Below are 25,409 nucleotides of genomic sequence, written 5' to 3' on the forward strand. Positions count from 1 at the left end.
AAAAGGTATATTTCATCATGGAATACAAAAAAATAAATAAAATAAATAAGTGGGCATGCAAGGAAGAAATGAATGAATTAATGAATTAATTAATGAATTTGACATTTACCTGCATATTACACTATAACACAACGTTCACAATATTGAATTTTATGCTACTGAAGTCCTCTGAGAAAATTCTCACTAAAATCAATTACGAAGGAGGGGCCATCTGATGGAGGAAAGAGTCAAATAAAGAAACTTCAAAGCAGCAAAACTACAAGGGGTAGCATTAAATAATTTAAATTAATTAATGAATTACTAGGCCTTTGTCATCATGGAATATTAAAAATTGAATAAAATAAATATGTGGACATGGAATAAATAAATAAAAAGGCCTATGTGTTCATGGAATACTAACATTTAAATTAAACAAATAAATAAATAAAAAGGCCTATGTGTGATCATGGAATGCTAAAATTTATATAAAATAAATATGTGGGCTTGGAAGGAATAAATAAATAATACCCAAGACATGTCACTAAGGGACTAAAATGCAACACTCAATATGGCCCCTCTATCAAAGGAAGCCCCGCCTTTTGAATAAAAGAGCCAATCGATAATCGGTATGAGTCATCATACTGATTATCTAAACCACTGCTAAAAACACTGCAGCTGCCATTAGCATTCTGGAGATGTCCGCTTATGATTGCGCATATGCACTGGCTAGCCTAGCCTGACAAATAAACTACAACAGAGAGTTGTTGTCACCCATTGGAATTGTCAGATTTCAATGGTGATTTCAAATATGACATTTAATTGTAAGCTTAGCAAACAGCTTTGGAAAATTAGAAGTTTCCCCATTCAAAGAGACAGGAGCTGCACTTGGATGCCCGATGGGGCGTTTCTGCCAAGCACCAGAGCAGGCAGGAAATTCACAGCCCACCCAGGCCACCTCCAGGACAGACATGCTTCACACACAAGCCCTCCTGCACCCTAATTTATGTTTTCAAGTTTGATTTTTCTCTTCCTCACACCTACAAGGTTTTTCACCAGGAAACCCCCCAACAAAGTATGTGCTGGTCAGGCATTTTCACATGCGTTTTGACGACGTGGAGCAGGGGGAGGAAAATGAGTCGAGGGATGAATGAAGGAATAAAGGTGTATGTGTGTTGAGGGGGGTCAGAAGGGGGATTCCAACAAGCGAGCCATAACATCTCCACACTTTAAATCTACAGGGATTTATTAGATATGGAAGTCCATTAACATCATAAAGAACAGGCAGAGAATGGCATTCGCCAGGGCTGGAGCTCGAGGAAGCTTAAGGACACATGGACGTCTGAATCTGAATAAGCCGATTTGTCTCGATTTAAGCTCGGGAAGGACTGTTTAACTCAGATATGAATCTTCAGCACTCAAAGTCTGAAGGAAGGTGAATAATCATGGGGCAGGACTTGAGAGAAAGCAGACCACCAACAGTCCACACCAGATGGCACTTTCTTCATGCCAGTGTCCAATTAGATGCAGATGGCGGTTCGAGGAATGAGTGTGTGAGCTTGATCGTGCGTCCATGTGCACGGCAGGAGTAAATACCACAGTTTTAAAGATACAATCTCCAACACCTTTTACTCTGACAGATGAAAAATAGACCACACTTTCACTGTTGGATATCCAGACCATATTTTAGTGAGTAGAAAACTGCATGCAAGCTCCAAAATCAGTACCGTGGGCCAGTAAAAGTCAAGTCGCGAAAGTGCTGCTCATTTACTTTTTTTTGCATTGTACATTGGAATCTGGACAAATCGCAAGATTGCTGGGGTATGCCACAAGTTTTTATTTTTATTACACTGTCAACCAAGATGTTCATGTCTCTCATGTCGCAAAGAATTTAAAAGGGTCATATGATGCTGCTATAAAGAACATTATTTTGTGTATGTGGTGTAATGCTTTGTGTTTATGCGGTTTAAGGTTAAAAAAAATTATTTTCCATATAATGTACATTATTGTTTCTCCTCTATGCCCCGTCTTTCTGAAATGCATCCATTTTTACAAAGCTCATTGTTCTGAAAAGCGAGGTGTGCTCTGATTGGCCAGCTATCCAGTGCGTTGTGATTGGCCGAATGCCTCAAGTGTGTGACGAAATGTTAGCCCCTTAACATAAGGACCAAAACAACTGTTTCTTGAAGTGCCCTTCTGCGTCATAATCACGTGCCCACACGGAGGCACTGTCATCATGCAAAGAATCTACACAAAGGATAATGGGAGGCTGAAGTGTCCATCAGTTGTACCCTTCGAAATCTTTCATTCCGAAGGTCCCTTTGAAGTGTCCTGTTTTGAGCATTTCGGTTTGGAACTACCCTTCAATATGGCGTCCACGATTGTTTTCACTCCGAAGTGCCCTTCGGAGGGCGATATATCCCGTTTGGAATGCAACGTCAGTCCAGCTGCTCTGCTCATGCACATCCCATCATCGGTTCTCTTTTAGCAGTTCAGTCAATGTAACTGATAACTCAGGATATTGGTTTAGTTCGCATCAGAGAGAGTGAAAGGCATGTTTATAAACTGAATAACTTAAGTAATTTGTGGATTAGTGCTTACTGGAGACGCAAACTGTTTCAAACAATTCAGTGCGATTTGGTGAACTGGTTCGACAGGTTCACTAAGAAGTTCCAGTTAAATAGAAAGATTAATTCGTGATCCAGACATCACTAGACAAGACAAAAACAATAAAACCCATCACAAACGAGGCATTTGTTGCATCAAGTGGGGACATAATTACTGATTATTATGACTTGTACTGTCTTTTTATGTATTGTGTTGCGTATCGCGCTGCATAAATAAAACCATGTCTGCATTTGTGATCTGAAAAACATTAAACAACAAGCCTACTCTACTGCTCAAAACTCGCGTTTCATTCATCATTGGCAAATTATTTAAATATAAAAAATGTACCTACAGGCTGTGAGACAGAAGCGCCAGACTGTCCTTGCAAAGTTTGAACTCCAACTTTATAGAAACAGCCACTGTGCCACAGACACATTGCAGGCTATCGGTTCAGGAAACAGTGCTCATCCTCCATAAAATAGGCAGCACACATCTGAATATTTGGGTTGGACTGTTCTGGAAAAGTGTTGAAATACAACTGAACCAATGATTTCTAGTCGTGTCCACTTTTGGAAGGCCAAACAAAGTAGTTTTGCTTTCACAAAGAAACACACAGTGACTCCACAACATGGCAGCGGCGAGAATCAAAATTACGCCTTCTTTCTTTGCGTGAACATTTGGGCGGCGTTATGTAAATCTTCCCACATAGTGACTCAGAGAACAAGCCGTTTTAGATGGGTGTGGTTGACTCTTAACTTTTATAAAGAATATCTCTTTGGATTTGAGACTTCAGTCTATGCAACTGTACAGATCTTCTTTATGCACCAAGAGCTTGTAACACTCCAAAGAGAAAGGAAAACTTGAAATCGTTAATCATATGACCCCTTTAAGGTTTTTGAGGAAAACGTTCCAGTATTTTTCTCCATATAGTGGACTTCAATGGTGCTCAATGGGTTGAAGATTAAAAATGTAGTTTCAGTGCAGCTTCAAAGGGCTCTACACGATCCCAGCCGAGGAATAAGGGTCTTATCTAGCAAAACGATCGGTTATTTTCTTAAATATATATATATATATATATATATATATATATAAATTATTTTATATATATATATATATACTTTTTAACCTCAAATGCTTGTCTTGTCTAGCTCTGTCTTGTCTAGCTCAATGGTTCAAGACAGGGTATGTCTAAAAACTCCCAACACTTTTCTCCGCCGACTTCAAAATCATGCTACATCAATGTGTTTTTTTTTTTTTTTTTTTTTTTTTATTTTTTTTTGTCAAGGGAGTTTGACCCACTTTGCATGTTCACTTTGTAAACACTGGGTCGGTGCCTCGTAGTGATGTAGGATAATTTTGAAGTTGGAGGAGAAAATTAGTTTTTTCGACAATTTTTTTTATTTTTATTTTTTTTAGAAAAATCATGTTAAAAATGAAATATAAATGGTTTTTGAAGGATGTTTATTTGTACATCTCTTATCATCATTGTATTGCATTGGATTATATGTTTTGCATCCACAATGGAAACTACAGAGCTTTGATCATAAAACTAAGCATCATCTTAATTAGACATATTATTGGGAGATACAGAATGACTTATATGTATATCCATTTTTTATAAGTAGCCCATTATAAAAATCTCATTGATCAACATTACAAGCTAACAGAATTTAATTCTTCTTTTAGACCATGTACAACAAATAGCATCTGAGAGTGGAGTGACGTGTGGCCAAGTATGGTGACCCATACTTGGAATTTGTGCTCTGCATTTAACCCTTTCAAAGTGCACACACACAAACACCGTGAACACACACCCGGAGCAGTGGGCAGCCATATTGATGTGGCATCTGGGGAGCAGTTGGGGGTTCAGTGCCTTGCTTAAGACTACCTCAGTCATGGTATTGAGGTGGAAGAGAGCACTCATTCACTCTCCCCACCTACAATCCCTGCTGGTACTGGGACTCCAACCCGCAACCTTTGGGTTACAAGTCCGACTCTCTAACCATAAGGCCATGACTGCACCAAATAGCAAATTTGCTCAGTTTGGGCCTCTGAATAGAAGTATTTTTTTTTTTTCTTTCTTCTTTTTTTTTGAGTGTGAGCTTTATTTTCACTATATTACACTATATGAGCCATAAAGCCTGACGTATCAAATACGAAAAAAAAAAAAAAAAAAAAAGTTTTTTCTTTTTAATTTTCAGTTTGGTAAACTATATTTTTATTTTAGGTTTTATGGGGAAAAACAGCTAAACTTCGACATTTTACAAATCTTCTCCACCTTTAATGCAATTAAAACAGTTTGATTAATGTTCATTTTTTTTCTTTTTTTTAAACTATTTGATAATATTAAAAACAATATTTAATATATAATTTAAAATGTAATATATAATAAAGAACAAACAAATAATAATAAGATATGAATGTCTTAGAGACAAATCGTTTAGATTGTGAATACACTGTGTATTTGTATTCAGTTGGCATGTTAATTTCGTTCTAGATCAAGGCCTGCACCGCTGTATAGTGATAATTGGATGTGATTATTAAGATGTGAGTCATGTTTATCTTTGATAGGTGTTGAATTCTTGTTTGTTTTCTTTAGATTATATATCAAGAGGTCAGTTTAATTGACGCCGTGCATTAAGAGCAGATTACTTTTCCAGTTCTTCTCAGTCTCTGTTTACAGTTCACTCATTTTAATGAAGCAATGCAGTTCTTGGCCTGAGCGTTTCCTATGCGTGAGGTGGCAAGATGTCTGCAAGCTAATTATTCCTCACCTCGTCCTATTTTAAGCCTCTCTTTATCTGGGATAAACTGCCCTAATAAAATGGTATTTAAAAATAGGTTAATTGCATTGCAGTGCTGTTTCTGTAATTGTTACAGGAAATAAATGAGGTTGGACTGAGGGACTTTCACGGTTCTATGGTGACCCAAAGAAAAAACAAACTAAATATAAAAATATAATAATAACTTAATAAATTAATAAAAAAAATAATAATAATTATATCGTGTGCGTGTGTGTGTGTGTGTGTGTGCGTGTGTGTGTGTGTGTGTGTGTGTGTGTGTGTGACTTTTTTAGTCATACTTCCCTCTGAAGATAATCTCTTGAATCATGAGTGTATGGGAAAATTAAGTGGTTATGGCAGATTAGTCAAGATTGATGCTTGAATTAAGTAACGAGTCCATGGTCACATAAAATAATTATATACCCCTAAAAAATGTATAATTTGTGCCAAACCAAATAAGTATGGTGCTTAAGACATCAAGCTGCTGTTGATATAATAAGAAATCAGATTTAATATAAGGAAGTGGGTGGGTAAAATTAAAGCACAAAACGAAGAGGTCAGCTTATGAAAAATAATTTCCTCTTAATATTTTATGCTGATAGTTAATTTTGTGTAAAACCTCAAAAGTGTTTCCTAGAGTATATTTTTATTTCTTCCTCTTAGCAGAGATCTTTTAATTACCATATATGGATGCTTACTATTAATAAATAAACAAATAAATAACTAAATAAAAATGTGCATACTAATGTAAGTTAATAACATTCTGAATGCCTGGCAGTGTTACTGTTATCCTAACTACAATTAAAACTATCAAACTATTTTAAATAAAATAAAAATAACACTTATCTACTCCATTTGCTTAATCAGTATAGGCTACGGCAAGAACACAATCACGGAACATATCTTTCTTAAATCATTTGATTAAACTATCTGAAGTTACAACATAAAATTGAATAGGAAATAATCTATATATCTTAAGTAATTAAAATAAAATGACCATTTACTAAGTGAATTAAACATGCGATGTGATGAGATCATGTGATAATATATCAAAGTAATGAGAACATGTGACACCGTATCATTTGAATTTTTTTATCATAATGCATTCTATTTGCCATACTATTTTATTAGTATACAGTATGCAATCTGTACTGCTCCAAATTCAGTCAGCATTAAACTAGTATTCCGTTCCTAACATGGTTAAAGTAATTCCCTGTGTTTTAATTCAGTATGCTGGTGTAGAGCTCCCTCTCATGGCACCCTAGAGAAACATTCACATCCTATCTATAAAAACCCTTTATAAGTGCACAAAACACACAAGACAGACAAAATATGTCAACTAAAATACATTTAATGTGAGGTGTCATTTACTTCCAGAGATTTATGAAAGAGCAAATTCCATAAACATGACACATCCGCAGTACTTTCAGAGGGTTTTGGAAAAAACTTGAGACACATTCTTCTTGTATTGTCTTTCAGCACACTGTAAAATGAAATGCCTTTTTTTCTTTTAAATTATCAAGATATTTTACCAAAGCATACCCTTTACTTCAAGTGATTTATCTCCATTCTTAAATGTCAAACCTTCTCATTCCTGGTGCATGGCTAAAAACAAAACAAAAAATGTCACACAAGCAAAATTAGAAGCCCCTTCCCATAATGCTATCTAAAATGCCTTTGCTTATTTTGCTACGCTGCGCCTATTCTAGCTAACCAAGTCAAAGATTTGCATAGAGTAACCAAGTCTCAACTAGAGTTGATGGATGGTTTTAACTTGGCTGAATTCTGTGCAACATCCAGGCAGTTAGTCATAAACCTGCAATAACAATAATGCATAAAATACACCTGTGGTGTCTCTCCTGTATTTTCAAAACTAATTCACAAGGTTTAAATGGTGCCTTTTCAGCACCTATGAACCATATCTTTAAAACAATAAAGCAGTAAAACAGGGATAGGTGGTTAGGCAATAAGACACTGGAGGTGCATCATACAGCGCTTAGGTTCTATTAAAGCTAATGTTCAGCACAGTTTACAAGCCACCTTGATTTAACTGTACAATACATAAAATTCACATTCTCAACGTTTAATTAAAAATTGAATGAAAACAATGAATCATTACTCAACAGTAGCACTTTTCCTCAAATGTCTTTTTCTTAAAAAAGGAATAAAATCAATATAAAAACAACATTACATATGTTCTTTTAATATCATAAAGCCTAATGAATTTTAACGATTTTGTACAAAAAAAAGAAAAAGAAAAAAGAAAAAAAAATCATAAGAAAAATATAATATGGCTCTGCACTTGCCATTTGTATAATAGAATAGCATATATATATATATATATATATATATATATATATATATGTATGTATTTCAATGACTTGGCAGTGATATGGTAAAAATAGTCTTTAGGAAAAAAATAATAATAAAAGAGAAAAGTGGCATAAAACATTTTAAATTAAACTCAGTTCATAAAATCTTTATAATATAATTAAAATTACAATAGTTTCTTTTTTCCAGTGCTTTGGGAAGAAAAAATACAAAGCCTATAATAATACATGTATCTTTTCTACATATTCAACCTCCTTCACGGTACAGCTCAAAAGCTGGATCAAATTTCATGTTGATCCAGGTTTCCTGAAAGGCACCTTGGGCTGTATGAACTTCACTTTGGCAAACGGGGATCACAGCTGTCAGCTTGATTTTACGGAGTGCCAACGGGAGCATTTGAGCATGTGATTCTTGAAGAATCTGGCCTTGGCTTTAAGGCACCTTAGTTGGAGTGTGTGGCAACTAACAAAGTAATTTATACTGTAGTCTGCCGCACCGTCCACTAAATGTACTGTCTGTCACACTAGCACCTGGTCTGGCCTGTTATACAAACAGAAGCCTGGCATCAATGTTTCCTCTTCAACAATGAGAACAGCAGCTACATAAAAACCATGTGTAAAGCTAATGCTAAAAGGCGATATGGCAGCTTTCTTCATGTTGGTGGAGAGTCACACCTGAGTATGACCTAGACTGATCAATGAAAAGACATGCTGAAAACATTGTTTTTTTTTCTTGTAATATTTTTCATGAACATTACAGGGCACTTTCAGAGTTCCCATACTTTTTGACCGTTTTCAGTGTGATTAGTGGATAAAGACTTAAAGCTCACTCAAATTCAGACAGATTCGCTGATTAATCATTCAGACTGTTTAGTGAATCTGTTTCATTTAAAAGAACTGAATCAAAAGAATGATTCACTCTCAACTGACTTAAAGTCACATGACTTTTATCTAAGATTGTATCAATTTATTAATCTTAACTAAGAAAACACAATTTCTTGATATTTCCAGGTTTTCCATGGCTTTGGGAACCCTTTCATTCCTACTTTTAAGGATAAGCTGCCTTTGCATATTGCTCTGATACATCAGGCGTCATGTTTAAGAGCTCAGATGTGGCGTTATATTTCAAGTGAAAACAAAAAATAAAAATAAAACTAATCCTACAATAATCACTTCTGTCTGGATTTAGAGGACATTAAGTGTGTGTGACAGTCTCACATGTGGGAAATGGCTGACATGTGTTAAAGTAGACAAAATATAATTCTACAAATAGAGAATGTGAGAGTGTGGTTTGGACTGTAAAAGTGGTTCGGAGTGTAAAAGTTCACCCAACATTTTTCACAGCCTTTAAAGGGATAGTTGACCCAAAAATGAAAATGCCATCATTTCCTTTTTGTTCTAAACAGAAGATATTATACAGGTTTGGAACAACAAGAGGGTGAGACAATTGAGAAAAAGGTTCATTTTTGGGTGAGCTATCCCTTTATGGCAACCTGTGTGTTTCTGAGGAGATATTTTTGTACAAAACATTCAATATGGGCCAATTCTCAGTAATAGAATTTGAGCATCTCAGTTCTGTTTGATCAGATTATGCATTTATGAATATACGCCTATTTTCATTTCTGTGACAGTTGTGGTACAAAAATTGTTGCATGACTTCACTAAAACCATGTTTTCTTGTTTCTTGCATGTCAGACTTAAAAAATAAAAATGTAGCTAAACTTTAATTTCAGGGTGGCAGGGTGCATCAATATCGTACCTATCCTTGTTAACAGTGTGCCAGACTAAATGCAACATCTGTGTGTGTGTGTGTGTGTGTGTGTGTATGTCGCATCAAATGCACGTTGTGCAGCGACACCTAGTCCAGGTCACAGTATGTCTGAGTCCTCTATGCTAAAGCTGCTACGGCGGCTGCTATCCACAGAAGCCTCAGGGGACATGGTGGACAGCAGTGGGTCTCCTCCTAGCGGTGACAGGGCCTCTTCCATCAGCAAGAAGCTCAGCTCGCTCTTCTTTCCCATTGGCGCGACACCTCCGCCCAACAAGCCGAGATCCCCAATGCCCCCCATGCCATCCTGATATCCTGGGATGCCACCGTTGCATAAGTCTAGCGACTGGGCATAGTCAAAGTGCTGGGAGCTGCCCACGGCTGGGTACTGCAGCGGGGGCTGGGGGTGAAGGTGCTGGTGCTGGTGGAGCTGAGTGTGGGGCTGGGGCTGCGGCTGACCCTGGTGCTGCTGATGATGGGCGTAGTGAGGAGGGAGATGGGGCTGATGTGAGAGGTGGTTCTCCTCAGGACTGTTCTCCTGCTTGACGAAGGGGTTTAGAACCTCAGTGTTGTTAAGACCGGATGGAGAGGTGCTGGGGAGGCCGTGCATCTGGGCCTGCCTCTCAAGCTCCTGAAGAATGAGCACAATAAGATCACAATCACAATAAGATGATCAGTTTACCATCTCTCAAATTATCAGTTCTCATTTTTATGTATTTTTGAATAAAATATTAGATTTCTTTTATTTATTGATATTGTTCTATATCAGTTATTTTAGTATAATTAAGATACTTTCATAGTTTTAATAATAGTTTGAATCAGCTTTTATTTTATATTTTCCATTTTCAGTTAAGTTTTTTATTATTTCTATATAGTTATTATTCTTATTCTTATTATTTTTTATATAAATTTCAGTTTTAGTTTTAGTTATTTTAGGTTAAACTAAATGCATCTACAGTAGCTATTAGTAAGTAACAAAGATGTTTTTTATGGCTTTAGTTTTAGTTAACTATATTAACCCTGCTCTATTTTATTTTTATCTTTTCATGGCCATTTTCCCTGTTTTTACATTTAGATTATTTGTGCTGTTATTTAATGCTCATTTAAAGTTCATCTTGCAAACCACTAATAATTTAATAACACTGTTAAATGTACTCTTTACCAAATCTAAAAATAAATATCCATTTTTCATACTCTACATTATAATTTTATGATGCCTAAATTCATATGTATTGTTTAAAACGATTGATTTTATTTTTAGTGTTTTATTTTCATTCCCCATAAAAGTAAAAGTAATGAATGGCTTAACAGTATTGGTCTGCATGTTAATATTGTGCATCCCTAAAAATGCTCAAGAAACATTTCTAAAAAACAAAATAAGAAAAACAAGGAACCGATAAGTGACTCAAAGACCTGGATGAGAAACAACTTTACACTTAAGACATGTTAAATGTTCATTTTGTTGCTAAGTCAATTGTGTTCCATGTTGTAAAAGACTATTACTCTGCATGAATGCTTGCATGAATGCTTACCTGAATGCGAAGCCACAGCTGTTTGTTGGCCATCTCCATCCTTCTGAAGTTGTTCTCCACCTCTCTGGTTCTCTGGATGTCTTTCTGCATGCGTTTAATATACTCCACAGAGGCCCTCAGAATAGTGCCTTTATTCCAGCGCACATCCCTGAACACAAGAGGTTCCACAGATGTATTCAAGTGTTTAACAATGAAAGTCTTCAAGCTGTTTCAAGAACTATCCTACAATCTGGCCAGAATTCAATTATAATTGTTTATGTGCTCAAATGAATAAAAACTTACAAGTCATTGGTTTTGGGGATCATGGTGCCTAGCTCCTTAATTCGATCATTGATGTTAAACCTTCTCCTCCTTTCAACTGAAAAAATAAAGAAATAAATGTTACTATGGTTATATTAAAGATTAGTAGTATTAGGACAGAATGAGGAATCAACCACATTCTTTCACATACAGACTTTCAATTCTCTAGCATGATTTTTTCTTCCTTTTTGTCTGACCTTGACCATCGTGTTTTTTACTTGTTTTTTAACTCTTTATGTTAATGATGGGAAATGAGGCAACCGTTTCTATGCAATACTATCTCTGCTTGTTAATTGTTTATAATGCTCAAGATATGGCACTTTATACCATCTTTAAACCAAAGTATTTGGGAACCGGCCAAGCTTAGCAAAGCTTTGCAGAATTACTGTCTTATTGTACAACTTCAATACTTGTGAAATGTCACAGGCAATTACATTTTAATGCCACGGCAGCAGGATCTGTCCGAGTTAACGATAGACCAAAGTGTAGTGCGCTGTCAGCTAAATTTGCTCGGAGGTGGTGGTGACAGGGGATGTCAATGGCAGGGCACTTGCGGAGCAAGTGTACTTTAAACCGTGAGGGGTTATAAACTGAAAGAAATGAGAAGGTAAAGCGCATACTCACTCAGGTTGTGGTTGTCTTTCTTCTGCCTCTCTTTAGCCGTTGCACGAGCTTCTGCATCTTGTCAAAAACAAAGGCAATACTATCAACATGTTTTGCTATACATGCAAATGCTGCCTGAACTGGATTAATGAGACTTTGTTATAGTGGCGATCAGTGAAATTGCCTTGGAATGGTGAAACTTTGCTTAAATTTTATCCAGCATGGTTATGTAATAACATTTCTCTCGTGTCTTACAGTTGTAAAGCAGTGTCTTATAGGCTCTGCTCAATTGTCTGTTTATTTTCTGTGGTTTACCTTAGGTTATTATATTAACACATTATAAGATGGGTTAAAAAAAAATTGCCTAAGATTTCTCAGGATAAAGAAAAAAAAAAAACATAAAAACAACACCGGAAAGTTTGAGTGAGATCTAAATTTTTCAGCAATTTCCCTTGTGACAATGACGTCATGTTTACCATTCATATCACTTACAGTACAAACACTCTTAACTTTATTAAATTGTTTAACTTTTTGGTTTTAACTCTTAAATATGCTATTGCATGGCATAGCTGGAGTGTTTTTGCATTATTGACACACTGTTTTCATAATTAATGTTGTTCAGATGCTTTGACACAATCTTTTTTGTTTAAAGCGCTATATAAACAAAGGTGACTTGACTTGTTTGTGTGTGCAGCAGTACTCTGTTTTGTAAGACTCTAGGGATTGGTCTACCTGACAGCTCTCTCTTGATGGCCAGGTTGGCAGGGCAGGAGTTGCTGGTCATGGCGATAGCTGATCCGGACATACCTGGCCCTGTGTACACATCCAAATGGCTGCTGGACAGCGGAAGCTATAGTGCACAAAAGAGATATAGGTGAGTCTTGGTGAGTTGGAAGACAACAACAGTATTTAAAGTTACAAAGACAACATTTTCTTAGCATTAAATAACAATAAGTGCATGTCCTTACTACAACCTATGCTTTCTCTGCTGGACAAGATACAACTAGTTTGTCTTGCAAATGGCAATTTTATGAAGCTGTATTTAGCGTAACCCTGGTAAATCACCACAATATCTAGAAACCCAATAAACACTCATCTTATCTCTAGAGCAAATCCATAAATGCTAGAGATATCGGAGATAAAACACAAAAAATATCTCATTCGGCTATAGCTTCTGGGTGAGAGAACTGATTGACTATGTTCTTTCTTATCTGGGTCGTTATGGTTTTATATCAGTTGTATCTTTTATTCCATCTTAGTGTCTTAGTATAATTGTAAGCAAGCCAGCTCTGAGCTCCTAATGAGCTGTGACTGATAAATCAGCTCAGATACCTTATCACAGAGGCTACTGTGAAGCACAAAGCCAAACAAACAGAAATCAACAGTAAAAAGTCAGAGAGGGAAGCCCGTTATGCAAAATGAAGCCGTTACTTCTGATAAAATGCATGCCCGTCATCACCTTACACCTTATGTTTTACTTACGATCAATACTTCAGTGAAGCAGGCCATAGTGACACACGGAGAAAACAGAAACGGCTCGTTAAGCATTTCAAATGTGATAAACTAAGAGGTAAGTGTCTTAGAGAGGGTATGAACTTGTGAACGCTGCTTCCTGACAAACAATGACGATGATTCAAAATATGTGTATGCACTATGCAAAATATTTGACGCCCTGTTGGTTTTAGGAATTCCATCTCTAGGCTTCCATCTCAGGCTTTAATCACTGATCAAAGAAACAGTGATCAAAGGGTCGGGGGTGGCCTATGCAGCCTCATTTGGAGGCTAAACCCCACCTCTTCAACCCATGTCTCTTCTGACCTTTAAAATCCCTAATGTCACTCTGAAAAATATAGTTTGTACACTAAATATTGAGCAAAGTGGCCGATGCTGCTCCTTTCTGAAACTATTCGCCACCGTTTGCTTTTTTTTTTTTTTAATGGCTGTATTACAAATCCACCAGAATTTGGGAATTAATTGTTCAGTGGATAAGCATAATAACAGCATTTATAAAGGAATACCTTTGCATACAGAAAAGTTGGTAGGGAAAAATGGCAACATACAGGATTTATACAGGTAAATATGTTTCTGGTAAACAGAAGAAAAACAACAATAGCACTTCCTGCCATGATGATCCCTATATGTAGGAGACTAAGTCGGAAAGTCTAGAAACAAAGATCATTCATTACAATGGAAAATAGGTCCCCAAGAACGCTGATCAATCAGAAAATCAATCAGACGCATTCACTCAATACTTTAAAAATAATACTGTTAAAATAGACAATACAATAATTTTTCTTCATATTTAATAATCTTTCTTCTGCAACACACATATTTTGATGACCAGCAACATACTTTTTTCTGTACAATGACAATCAGCGGGGTCGAAAACAGCTCTGAACCCCACTGACTTCCACTGTGTGGACAGTTTGGAATGCCATGAGGGTGAGTAAATGATGACAGAATTTTAATTTATGTGTAAACTATCCCTTTAACAGATAAAACAGTTGTATTCAGTTGCTCTCCTGCAGGTCCAACTAAACAACAGCCACAAACAATGAGCCTTTTACAGATATATGAGCATAACATGCTACGAGCCTACAGCTAAATGTGTGTGGCATGGTTAACGGTGTCCTTAAAGTGCCCAAGGCATGTGCTCTTTCTTTCAAGTCCCTCTAGTTTCTAGGAATAAGACGCAGATAAATGAATAGCTGCAAGACTAAACAACAAGCAATCCACCCCCCCCCCCACTCCCAACCCGATATCAGCCTGAAAGCAGGAGAGTGATGGGGAAAAGACGGCCTTACCAGCTGAATCTTTTCTCCATCGATAACCTCCACGATGGCATAAGTTTTATTTGTATCTTTCATATTGGCCTCTGAATCTCTCATAGCTGCACGCTCTTGTACTTCACCCTCAACTTCCCTGGAGAGACTAACCTGAGCTGCACCAGGACCTTCTCTCTTCTACTTTCTCTTAACTACTAAACATTGAACTTTCCCCTATCTGGACTTTCAGCCTCCCCTCCCCAGCCCTCTCTCTCGCCCAAACCTCCCCCCTGCTTTCCCACCTTCACGAAATGCCTTGTAAACAAGTTGAAATCTAACTGAGAGCGGCTTAATTGTTAATGTCAGGCAGTTATTTTAAATACAAAGCACAGTGCTCCTATTTTCCTTATTCCTAACGCAATGTCTTTCCTTGACTGAATCAGTCCACAATTTTAAGTCAATTAAACAATTTAAATACTTAAAACATTTTCCCCGAGACATGCCGAGGAAGCTGGCAAGGTCCTAATATTGGTTATCCAATAAATCAAGCACAAAATTCAGCAGGCAAAGTTCTGGATGAGTCTTAACAGAAAACAAGTCGTTTTGAGGTTGCATGAGAGAAAAACAGTTGCATCATTTTACTGAGACGGTGCTTTGCTATAATTAGACATGACTTTTGGTAATCAGACAAAGATGCTTTTCATCCCTATAACCCTGATAAAAAGCAGCACAACAAATAGATCCAGTATAATTCCTCCATTGTTAAAATACAAAGTTGAGGGGGTTTCAAAAATAGACCTATTCAGTGGCAATAAGATGCAGCCTGTACATCATAAACAGAAATTATTCACTCAATTTTCTACTTGCCCTCTGGGATTCAGCGATCCGTATTAGTCACAGGCAGTAATGTCAACAACTAAAAGGCCTGAACTGAGTAAAGCCGTTACTTACGGTGTTTGGCATCTGGACCACAGGGTCAATATAAGCCTGGATGTCATCATAACTGGACTGCAGGCTGATGATGTCATCAATAACCTCATCCATCTTGTCAAAAACAAACAAATAACTAGAATTTAGTCACCTTGTGCATTTTCGTTCTTCAAAGTATGTACACTTATATTTGATTACTAAAGATTTTCTATATAAATTCTTCAATAAAACTGCTAAACCAATATCTAAAGAGAATATTTCTAGAAATTACCAATGAAAGATGTATTCCTCTCAACATTCCTACAGACATACATTTAATCCCTGTGTAGTTTAGTACACCAAGGTTGTAAGTATGCCGCAAGCACACATTCACTTAGGATCCCATAAGATTTGGTGGCATTGGGAGTAAAGGAAGGAAGGAAGGACCAAAGTCTTCTTTGTTCCAAAGTGCCATCCTGCCTAAGGTTCCCTGTCACTCTTTAATCTGTAATTATACCTCCACGGCCATAATTGGCTACTTAAACTCCAATGAAAATGGAGTTAAGTTAGTTAACTCCCTGACCTTTGTGTGCACTCGGGCAAATAACACCCATCGGGGTGAGAAATGGAGAAAATCATAAAGGGCATGGTGTACGAGAGATGAGCAAGACTTTGTCATTTACTGAACTTCAGGTTTCTAACTTAAAGAGGAACTATGGTGCTAAATATAAAACTGCAACAGATACAGTAACTGTAAATAAAATATCGACAAAATGAATCATGATGGATGTAAAGACATGTTTTAGGAAAAGTATTTATTTCAAACATGCCTGGAATTGCTTGCAACCACAGCTGTGTAAAAATGCAGAAAATCTGAACTACCTCATTCTCATGGCTGGAGCCGATGTTGAGCATGGCCATGGGACTGTTGGGTGCGCTGTTCCCAGCAGAGGTCATGAGCTGCTCAGTGCGCATGCATGGAGAGGGCATGGTTGATGGGACGGTTCCTGTCTGACCCTGGGGCATGGTGGGTGGAGAGGGCTGTACCAAGCTTGTGACTGCATGAACAGCCTGCTTGGTGGCGTATGTGGTGGACAGGAACTCCTTGACTTGCTGCCGCTGAGACTGTCGAATGTGGTAGTCTGTGGGGTTGTCAAGAAGGGTCTGCACCTGTAAACATAATATATAATATAATATAGTATAATATAATATAATTTTAAGCAGCACAACTATTTTCAACATTGATATTAATAAGAATGATTTATTTATTTTTTTACCACAGGATCAATTGACACTGAAGACGTAATAGCTGCTGAAAATTCCTCTTTCACAGGAATAAATTACATTTTAAAATATATTAAATAGATAACCTTAAAATTTCAAAAACAACACATTTGAGTATTAAACACAGAAGTATTAAAAAAATGTGCGCACCATCTCCTTGGGTGAGCATAAGAGACTTTTTTTTTTTTTTTTTTAAATGAAAAGATTATACTGACTCTCTAAACTTTGCAGTGGTAGTGGAAAAATATTGACATAAAAACTGTAACTGTAACTGTTCTAAACCCACACATTTGAGTATTAAACACAGAAGTATTAAAAAAATGTGCGCACCATCTGGCACCATCAAGTTTCATGACTTACTCTTCCAGTGGAAAGTACAGTGTTTTTACTGTAACCATTACACATTACAAAAAAAAAAAAAAAAAAAAAATCAAGCTAAAGCCTCCAGGCTCAGCCACTTATGTTTCAGAGCCACAGTCATAGATAGTTATGTAACTGTGGGGTTTAACTCTAGGCATGCACGGGGCACACAGGGGCCAGAAAGGGCCTCAAGAGGTTCACCGAATCACACAGGCACCTGCTGATGGAGGTTCAGAATGGATACAAGTTACATCTGACCAGACTGGCCTCATTCTTTCACTTCAAAGCCAGACTGTCTTTAACCAAGTTATTCAGGACACAAAACTGACATTTGACTCAATGTGACTCAATGTGCACTGATGAAAAGAAAACTGCATTTAGGTGTTAATAAAACAACATATTGTCTGTGCACTTAAGCATGGCTGTGCCCAAGTGTGAGCAAGCATGCATATCGACAAAACTGTGTCTATATACTGATGGAAAATATCAGCCATAATACCACATTCCTGAATGAAAACAAGCCTCAGGATTAGTGGACGAAAGCCTTTACACTTAAACTCCCAAATTATTCAATCCCAGTTCAAGCACTTTCACTTTAAGAAAAAAAAAAAAAAATGTTGGATCAATTAAAACTTTTATAGGCAGTTTAGCTGAAGGATACAAGCTGTAAACTGGGGGCACTGTCTGGGAGGACATTTCCCTGGTGTTAAATCCCTCCATGAACACTATGTAAAGACATTTTGGGTAGAGCCAGTTGCTCTAAACTCTCAGAGGTGAAATTACAGAAAGTTAGTTGTGGTTAGAAGTTCATCTCAGATGGAGCTCTTCATTACATTTATTCAGTCTAGGAATTGTGGCAGTAAATGTCCAGCTAAATGATACAGCACTGTGTGAAAAAGGAGCTGCTGTTGCTTAATCCTGAAATGACACATGATTGGCTGCATGGGAGGGCATTAACAACATGCAAGTTATTGCCACTTACACTCAGGAAACACAACTGTGTAGCTTTTATATTTCATGATCACCCTTAGTACTACTTTGGTCTGATAAAAACAGAGGTTTGACTATGCAGGATTCAGGATTTGTTTGGCTCAGGAAAACATGACATTTAAAGACCACCCAGAATTACTTTATGATACAGATTATATTAATATTTGAGGTACAGTATGGTAACCAATATGGCCAACAGATTGTTCATTTGATTTATTTATAATAAATATAAATAAAATAATAATAAAAAAAATAATAACAATAATAATTTATTTTTTAAATAATAATAATAATAATAATAATAATAATACTTTTATTCAGCAAATATGCATTAAATGGATCAAAAGTTACAGTAAATACATTTATAATGATACACAATGTTTCTATTTTAGATGACTGCTGTTTTTTTTAAACTTCCTAATCATCAAAGAATTTTGAAGAAAATGTATCATGGTTTCCACAAAAACATTAAGCAGCACAATTGTTTTTGACATTAATAATAATAAGAAATGTTTTTTGAGCAGCAAATTACCATATTCAAATTATTTCTAAAGGATCATGTGACATGACTGAAAACTGGAATAATGGCTGCTGCTTTTCAGCTTCACCATCACAGGAATAAACTACATTTTAAAATAGAAAACAATTATTTAAAAAAATTGTAATAATGTTTCACACATTTTTGATCAAATGAATGCATTCTTGGTGAGACTTCTTTCAAAAACATCTTACTGACCACAGACTTTTGAATGGGAGTGTAAGTAGTTTCTGTTTATTTCCACAATTAAATGATCTTGAAGTAACAATAACACCACAAAACAATATTCATTATAGTTTATTATTATTAATTATATTAGTATTAATAATATCATTGGTATTACTATTGTTGTTGTTTTATGAACTGATGGAATTAAGTTGAAAATTCTGAATATCGGTACAAAATGCTAGTCAAAATGATTTTCGGTCTCTTTCTCTAATACCAACACTTCCTAAATCTGACGTTCAGTTTGAATGATTCAGTTAATTTGTCAGAAATGACTGTCTTGGAGGAAGTTAAACAAAGTTTTTTTTTTTTTTTTTTTATGTAACACAAACAGAGTTGTTGAGCAAGTAACTTGATTAAGAACAGAGACTTTTAATGTCTATTCAAAGGAACACAAGAAACTTTACAGTTCCAAAAAAAACTGTGGGGCTTTTTGTCAGGCTTTGAAATCAGAATAAAAAATAACCTTCTGCACTTGTAGGTGCAGTACAAAGTTTCAAAACATCACACACACCCAAACTCAAAATTCCACATGTGTACACTGAGCACAGAGTGGCTCCTTTAAACTAACTGATAACAATCCGGAAAAACAGTGGCAGAATCATGTCATCTGTAAGAATGTCTTCCTGTGTGTTATCTCTGAATAAGTTATGTCACAGCGGCCCCTCTTTGTTTCTTTTTCCTCTTACCTGGCTGCCGTTCCACCGCATTCTTCTACAAATATTCCTGACTTTGTTTTTGATCTTGGTTGAAATGTAATCCAGCACACTGAAGCCGTGGTCAGTCCTGCACGACCCACTGACTTCTGGACTTTGCCCACTACTCTTTCACCGCTACACGAGAGGAGATTACCAGAGTACCTAATCTTGCCTAATTTGGTCTTCGTGCACTCCTTAGAACTCATTCATGCTGTTGGGACTACTAGGGTGGCCGAAGTGCTAAACTACCCAATGGAAGGCAAGATTAGGTTCTCATGGGGGAGCTCATTCTTACCCTGGAACACAGAACTGCACAATAATTAGAGGGAATTTACTGAGATTTAAGGGAGAGGGCATACCCCACTGATAATCAGTCTTAGCAAAGTATTTCCACAAAAATGTACCGGTATACTTATTATAAAAACCAAAAAAAGTTTTCAAACTAATTTGAACTATGTGGCATTCACTTGCACTCATGACAGGTTTCTATGGATGAATCATACTGGTTAATGTGGTCACATGACCTGGCATTATTGTTGGCCCTTTGACGGATTGCTTTTCTTCCTCTTTTCTAAGTTGTTTTGGATAACAGTGTCTGCTGAATGCATAAATGTAAATGATATGCCTACCTTTAACACTTCAACGGGCACCTGCATGGGTGCCTGGAAGTGTGTTGGTGCGCTGATGGCTGGCGAGGGCGCTGGTGGGCCTGGCATGCGATGCTGCATGTAATGCATGGATGCTGCCTGTTGTTGCTGCTGCTGCCGCTCCCGCTCCCGCTGCTCCTCCTGCTGCATTTGGTCCCGCATGAGCTGCAGGCGCAGGCCGATGCGTGACGACATGGCTGGGGGACGCGGGGGGCGGGCTGCTGTCACCGTGCAGTCCAGCCCGAAGAGTGGTGGGGTGTCTGCAAAGGAAAAAGTTAGAGGAAGTGAATATGAAGTAAATGGATTTCAAATGAATACAGTTCTTTCAAGCTTTCTATTCATCAAAGAATCCTGAAAAAAGTCGCTTCCACAAAAATACTTTTTTGGAAAAAAATAAATAAAAAATTGTTAGATTTTTTTAAACACTGATATTAATAAGAAATGTTTCTTGAGCACCAAATCAGTATATTAGAATGATTACTAAAGGATCATGTGATGCTGAAAACTGGAGTAAAGGCTGCTAAAAATCCAGCTTTGCCAAATAAATAAATAAATTAAAAAATATTAATAATAATATAATTTCAAATCGATTAAAATATAACAGTTATTTTAGTTTATCCATATTTTACAGAATTTACTGTATTTTTATCAAATAAATGCAGTGTTGGTGAGCGTAAAAGACTTCTTAAAAAAAAAAAAAAAACATATTATATTAAAAGAGAAAACAGTTATTTAAAAGTGCAATAATTTTATAAAGCTACACCAGCAGTACCAATGAGGTGGTCTCTCTATAACAATAAATCACTTGTAATATGATATAAATGGCTATTTAATAAGTGCAGTTACAAAAAAAATAAAAAATAACAATAATTAAGGAACCTAAAAGTACACATGAGGAACCTAAAGATAAATCATGTAACTTGGCATTTCCTAAAAAATAATAGTAATAGTTATATATATATATATATATATATATATCATTGGATGTAACCACCACATGATGCATTCATAATGTCATTTGGGTGTCCTCAAATTGCCCATAAGATTATCAACAGCCTATGCCATTTCTTTCGAGCTGTTGTTCATCCCACAAGGAGACCGATGGCTCTAAATAAATACAACTCGATGCAACAATGAGTGTGATGGGGAAGTCATGTGAGGGTCAGGTGGTGTTTTTCTTCTCTGTAGAAGCTCATGTGAGTAGCCTTTTCAATTTGGAAATGCCTCCTAAACATCTTCACCCCATAATACAGAAAGGCCCACACCCTGTTTCTTCTGCAGCCCTGGGGAGTCCCTAAGCTGAGGAGTTCCTCTTTTCGGGGTGCTACAGAAGACCAACATGCAAACAAGCATGACTTTGCTGTTATTGGAGATATTGTGACAAAGATACAAACAGGAAGGGACATTTAGGTGTGCTTATTGATAAAGATGGGGTGCTGAGCATCCATGCTGTGTTAGATAGAGCCAACAGACGCCTGTCTAGCACATCTCAGTAGCACCACATCACAAACTATACTGTAGATAGCCACGAGGTAGAAAGGACAGCCCAGAGGGACTTGGCTGCCTATGGAGAAAAGCTTATTGTACTAGAGGTACAATAAGCAAAGCAGCTCCTATTGAGATGGCACTGAAGCAGTATTTAGCCCACAGTGTACATTTCAGTGGTGGAGGGGGCACACACACTACAAGCTTTGTGGTTCACACTGGTCAGTGGACACTTTCAGGCTTTGTCACCAGGGAAGTTGCCAGAGGTTGTTCCAGGAGAGCAGAGCTTTGGGAAGGACTGTCTCACAAACAGCTGGACTGATGTACAGCAGGACCGGACTACCGGGGTGGTTGATAACCTGCTGGTGTTTGACTTCAAACTTAGAGAGGCAAGATCCGATACGGATGTGGCACCAGAGCTACATTATTATTTTTTAAAAGCACTCTAATGCCTTATTTAAACTGATAAGATGGAACAGAAGTGCATCTGAAGTGGTATTTAGGTGTCTGTATATAGACTGTTGAATGCTGCTCAGAGGTGGCATGAACACATTTACACAGTAATCACAAATGTATACTTGTATACTAGGGGCTGAGGTGGGTCAGAGCGGGCATAATTTAGTCAGCTTTGATCCAACATCACATCTTTATACTGAATTTTGAGCAGGCACTGAGCAGCCTTAACTTAGCTGTTTAAAGATGCTATCTTTAATATTTATAGATATGACTCTATAACTATATAAAGTATGACTATATAAAGCTGAAGTCACATTTACTGTTGCATGATTCAAGTGTCCCTGTTATGCCATTTCAAATATTGCCTTTCAGTGTAATGCAGCTGTATGTGAATGCAAACAATCTGCAAAGTTGTAAAGCCGAAAGTACATAATAACTAAAGTTATTGTCTCCCAAAAGAAAGAATCAACATTGTTTGGCAATAATGAATCTTTTTTGCCTGGGAAATTTTATAAAAAAATTTTGCTAATGGGAATGTCTGCACCTTAAGAGTGTTAGGAAAATACTTTACTCAAATGCAAGTCAGACTGCTTGGAAAAACAATCTAACCATTCTGCCACTGGTCATACAGTTAGTCCTGCCCCCAAACTCACACCATTGGTTGGTGCCAATGTTGTTATGTCAGGCTGATTGGAATTCTCAAACAAACAGAGAAATCTACCACATTATTTACACATTTGCACAAAAATGGTAAAGATAAATAGATCATTATTTTTGTTATGATCTATATTTAGATTAAAAATAACTATTTATCCAAAAAAAAAAAAATTTTTTTTTTTTTTTTTTTTGTATGAGCAATAGCTTTTGCAAACACCACTAATGAGTAACTGATAATTCAGAACTGGTCAAATAACTGGTAAACATTTCTCACTTCTTCAAATGAAGAAACAATGTGATAGCTTGACTGTTTCTCAAAAATCCACTGAACAGTCAGAGCTGGGCGTTCTTGTATCACTGTTGTATCAACAGAGCATTTGCGGCTCTGCTCTGAAGTAATGACGTATATGTGCGTACGCCTCCTCCTGTGACGTTGCTGTCCCACACCGCCCATCGGCGAATACCAGGCATACACTGCCCCGATGGAGACACATCCAAACAGAGCCAGCTATCAAAGTGCCCTATTGTCACAGTGGCCAGTGAATTCATGGCATCTCTACATCAAAGGATGAAGAAAAAATATAAAAAGTGGACCACAAAGCTTATTCACACACACAAACACACCTGCATGCTTGCAAAGCCTTACAGCATTCAGTATATCATTATTGTATGCCACCTTTAATGCCTCAAAATAGTACACATATAAATAAAAAGGTATCTATTAAGTATATATGTGCCATGTAAAAGTAAATGTAAAAGTATGTACTATGTAAATTAGGGGTGTAACGGTACGCAAACATGACGGTACTCGGTTTTGAAGTTCACGGTTCGATACAGCTTTGGTACAGCAGGGGGAAAAACAAAAGATTTTTTATTTTTTTTAAACAGTGGTTTACTGAACAAACTGCTCTTTCTTTAAATAAATTCAGTTATAATTCAAATTTTCTTAGAAAAAAAAAATCTACCTCGGCTTATGCTGTAAACTATTTTGAGCCCTTTTACATTAGGCCTTCTATAAGGTTACAGTTAACAACAGAGCTCAAACTTAAATTTAATTACTATTTATTTTTAAATATAACAAGCAACATTCAACTTAAAAAATGTATGCAAATATGTAAATTGCACATAATGCAGTTTTTAAATTAACTTCTTATTTATAAAAAAATCTACTTGTTGTTGAAATATATTCATATACACAGTGCCTCTCATAACTCGTTTCATAACAGATTTATGTAAACATTAAATAATTAAGACATCACTAACAGGTAAAGTTAAATATAATGAGTATGTAGTCTAATATTTCAGTGCATTTTTAGTGCACTAACGTGCTGTGAACACTAATGACTTGCCTCAGGTAAATGAAATGCTACGTGACGTTTTGTTTATAAGCTGTTTTATTGCCGTCTTTCTGTGGTTCAAACACTGACTGAGTGATTACATGAGGCGTGAGATGTTCATTCATGTTTATTTCACGTTAAATCTAGTAGTAAAGAGGAAAAGATGATCGCACTGCATTTGAACTGAGGCGTTCATACAGCGATCTGTCGCACCACATCAAAGATTAATTGTTTGAATTTCCTGAAAAAAAGGACATAATTTGAATGATGAGACTTTGTTTATTATCAAAAGTAACAATATATAAAACTGGAAGTTTCCAATGAAGTTCCACTCATGCAGTGGTTAAAACAATGCTGTATTTGTTCGGTACACATGCGTACCGAAATGCGAAAATTTTCGGGACGAATACGTGTTTCAGCCCTAAAGTAAAAGTATCTATTATGATAGAATTATGATAGAATTTCCAGGTATTTTTGCAAATTAAAAATAAAAATAAGAATTTTATTTATATTAAAAATGTATATTAAAAATGATTAAATATAACAATATATTTTCTGGATTTTTTTTTTTTTTTTAATAAAATTATGATTTAAAAAAAAATAGTATCAATATGATTGAGGCTAATGAAAGCATAGGTCAAGCTTATTATTGTACCCTGAGACTTTCACAGATGCCATTTGTGCCATTTAGAATCTTTGACTAAAAACATTTATTTGCATAGGTGAAAACTAAATGCGTGTCTTTCTTAATTCACAAAGACAGTGATAAAGGAGAAAGGAAACAACAGGGTGGGTAGAGAATCAGGAAATTACATGTGCTCAAACTGCGTGCACGAGCACCATTGTGCAAGGTGTCAGATCATAGGCACTAACCACCAGGCCGATACCCCAACAAATGTCCTAAACACAACAATTATAAGAAACATGTAAATCTGATGCTCTCAGAGCACTTGTGAGTGCACAAACACTAATACACCACATGGGTCAGGATTTACCAGTTAGCTGCTACTAGATTGCAAATGCACCAAAACGCATCTTTATGCGTTGACAGTCATTCAAAAGTATATTCAGACCATAGTTATTAATAGTTTACAAAAACTAAAACCACTTCCTAGAAATACAAAGTAGCTAGCAAAGGAAACAATTGATCAACTTGCGT

General features: G+C 36.5%; 1 protein-coding gene across 7 annotated transcripts in view; it reads right to left on the minus strand.

Moving 5' to 3' along the window:
- Positions 1–7,715: 7,715 nt before the first annotated feature.
- LOC109082687 (transcription factor EB-like) overlaps positions 7,716–25,409 on the minus strand; it is a 35,146-nt gene continuing 17,452 nt past the window's right edge. For 3 of the 7 annotated variants that reach the window (XM_042766288.1, XM_042766286.1, XM_042766289.1), the window contains 8 exons: positions 20,298–20,575; positions 16,456–16,743; positions 15,616–15,708; positions 12,632–12,749; positions 11,921–11,977; positions 11,279–11,354; positions 10,997–11,144; positions 7,717–10,095 (listed from right to left, as the gene is read on the minus strand). In XM_042766288.1, the coding sequence (XP_042622222.1) occupies positions 9,565–10,095; positions 10,997–11,144; positions 11,279–11,354; positions 11,921–11,977; positions 12,632–12,749; positions 15,616–15,708; positions 16,456–16,743; positions 20,298–20,510 (1,524 nt within the window). In that variant the 5' untranslated portion in view covers positions 20,511–20,575 and the 3' untranslated portion in view covers positions 7,717–9,564. Of the gene's footprint in view, positions 10,096–10,996; positions 11,145–11,278; positions 11,355–11,920; positions 11,978–12,631; positions 12,750–15,615; positions 15,709–16,455; positions 16,744–19,659; positions 20,259–20,297; positions 20,579–23,723; positions 23,751–25,409 lie in introns of those variants that run through there. The other 4 variants (XM_042766287.1, XM_042766290.1, XM_042766292.1 and 1 more) reach the window with 3 other exon arrangements.

The sequence above is a fragment of the Cyprinus carpio genome, chromosome A11 (assembly GCF_018340385.1).
Source record: "Cyprinus carpio isolate SPL01 chromosome A11, ASM1834038v1, whole genome shotgun sequence".
NCBI lineage: Eukaryota > Metazoa > Chordata > Actinopteri > Cypriniformes > Cyprinidae > Cyprinus > Cyprinus carpio.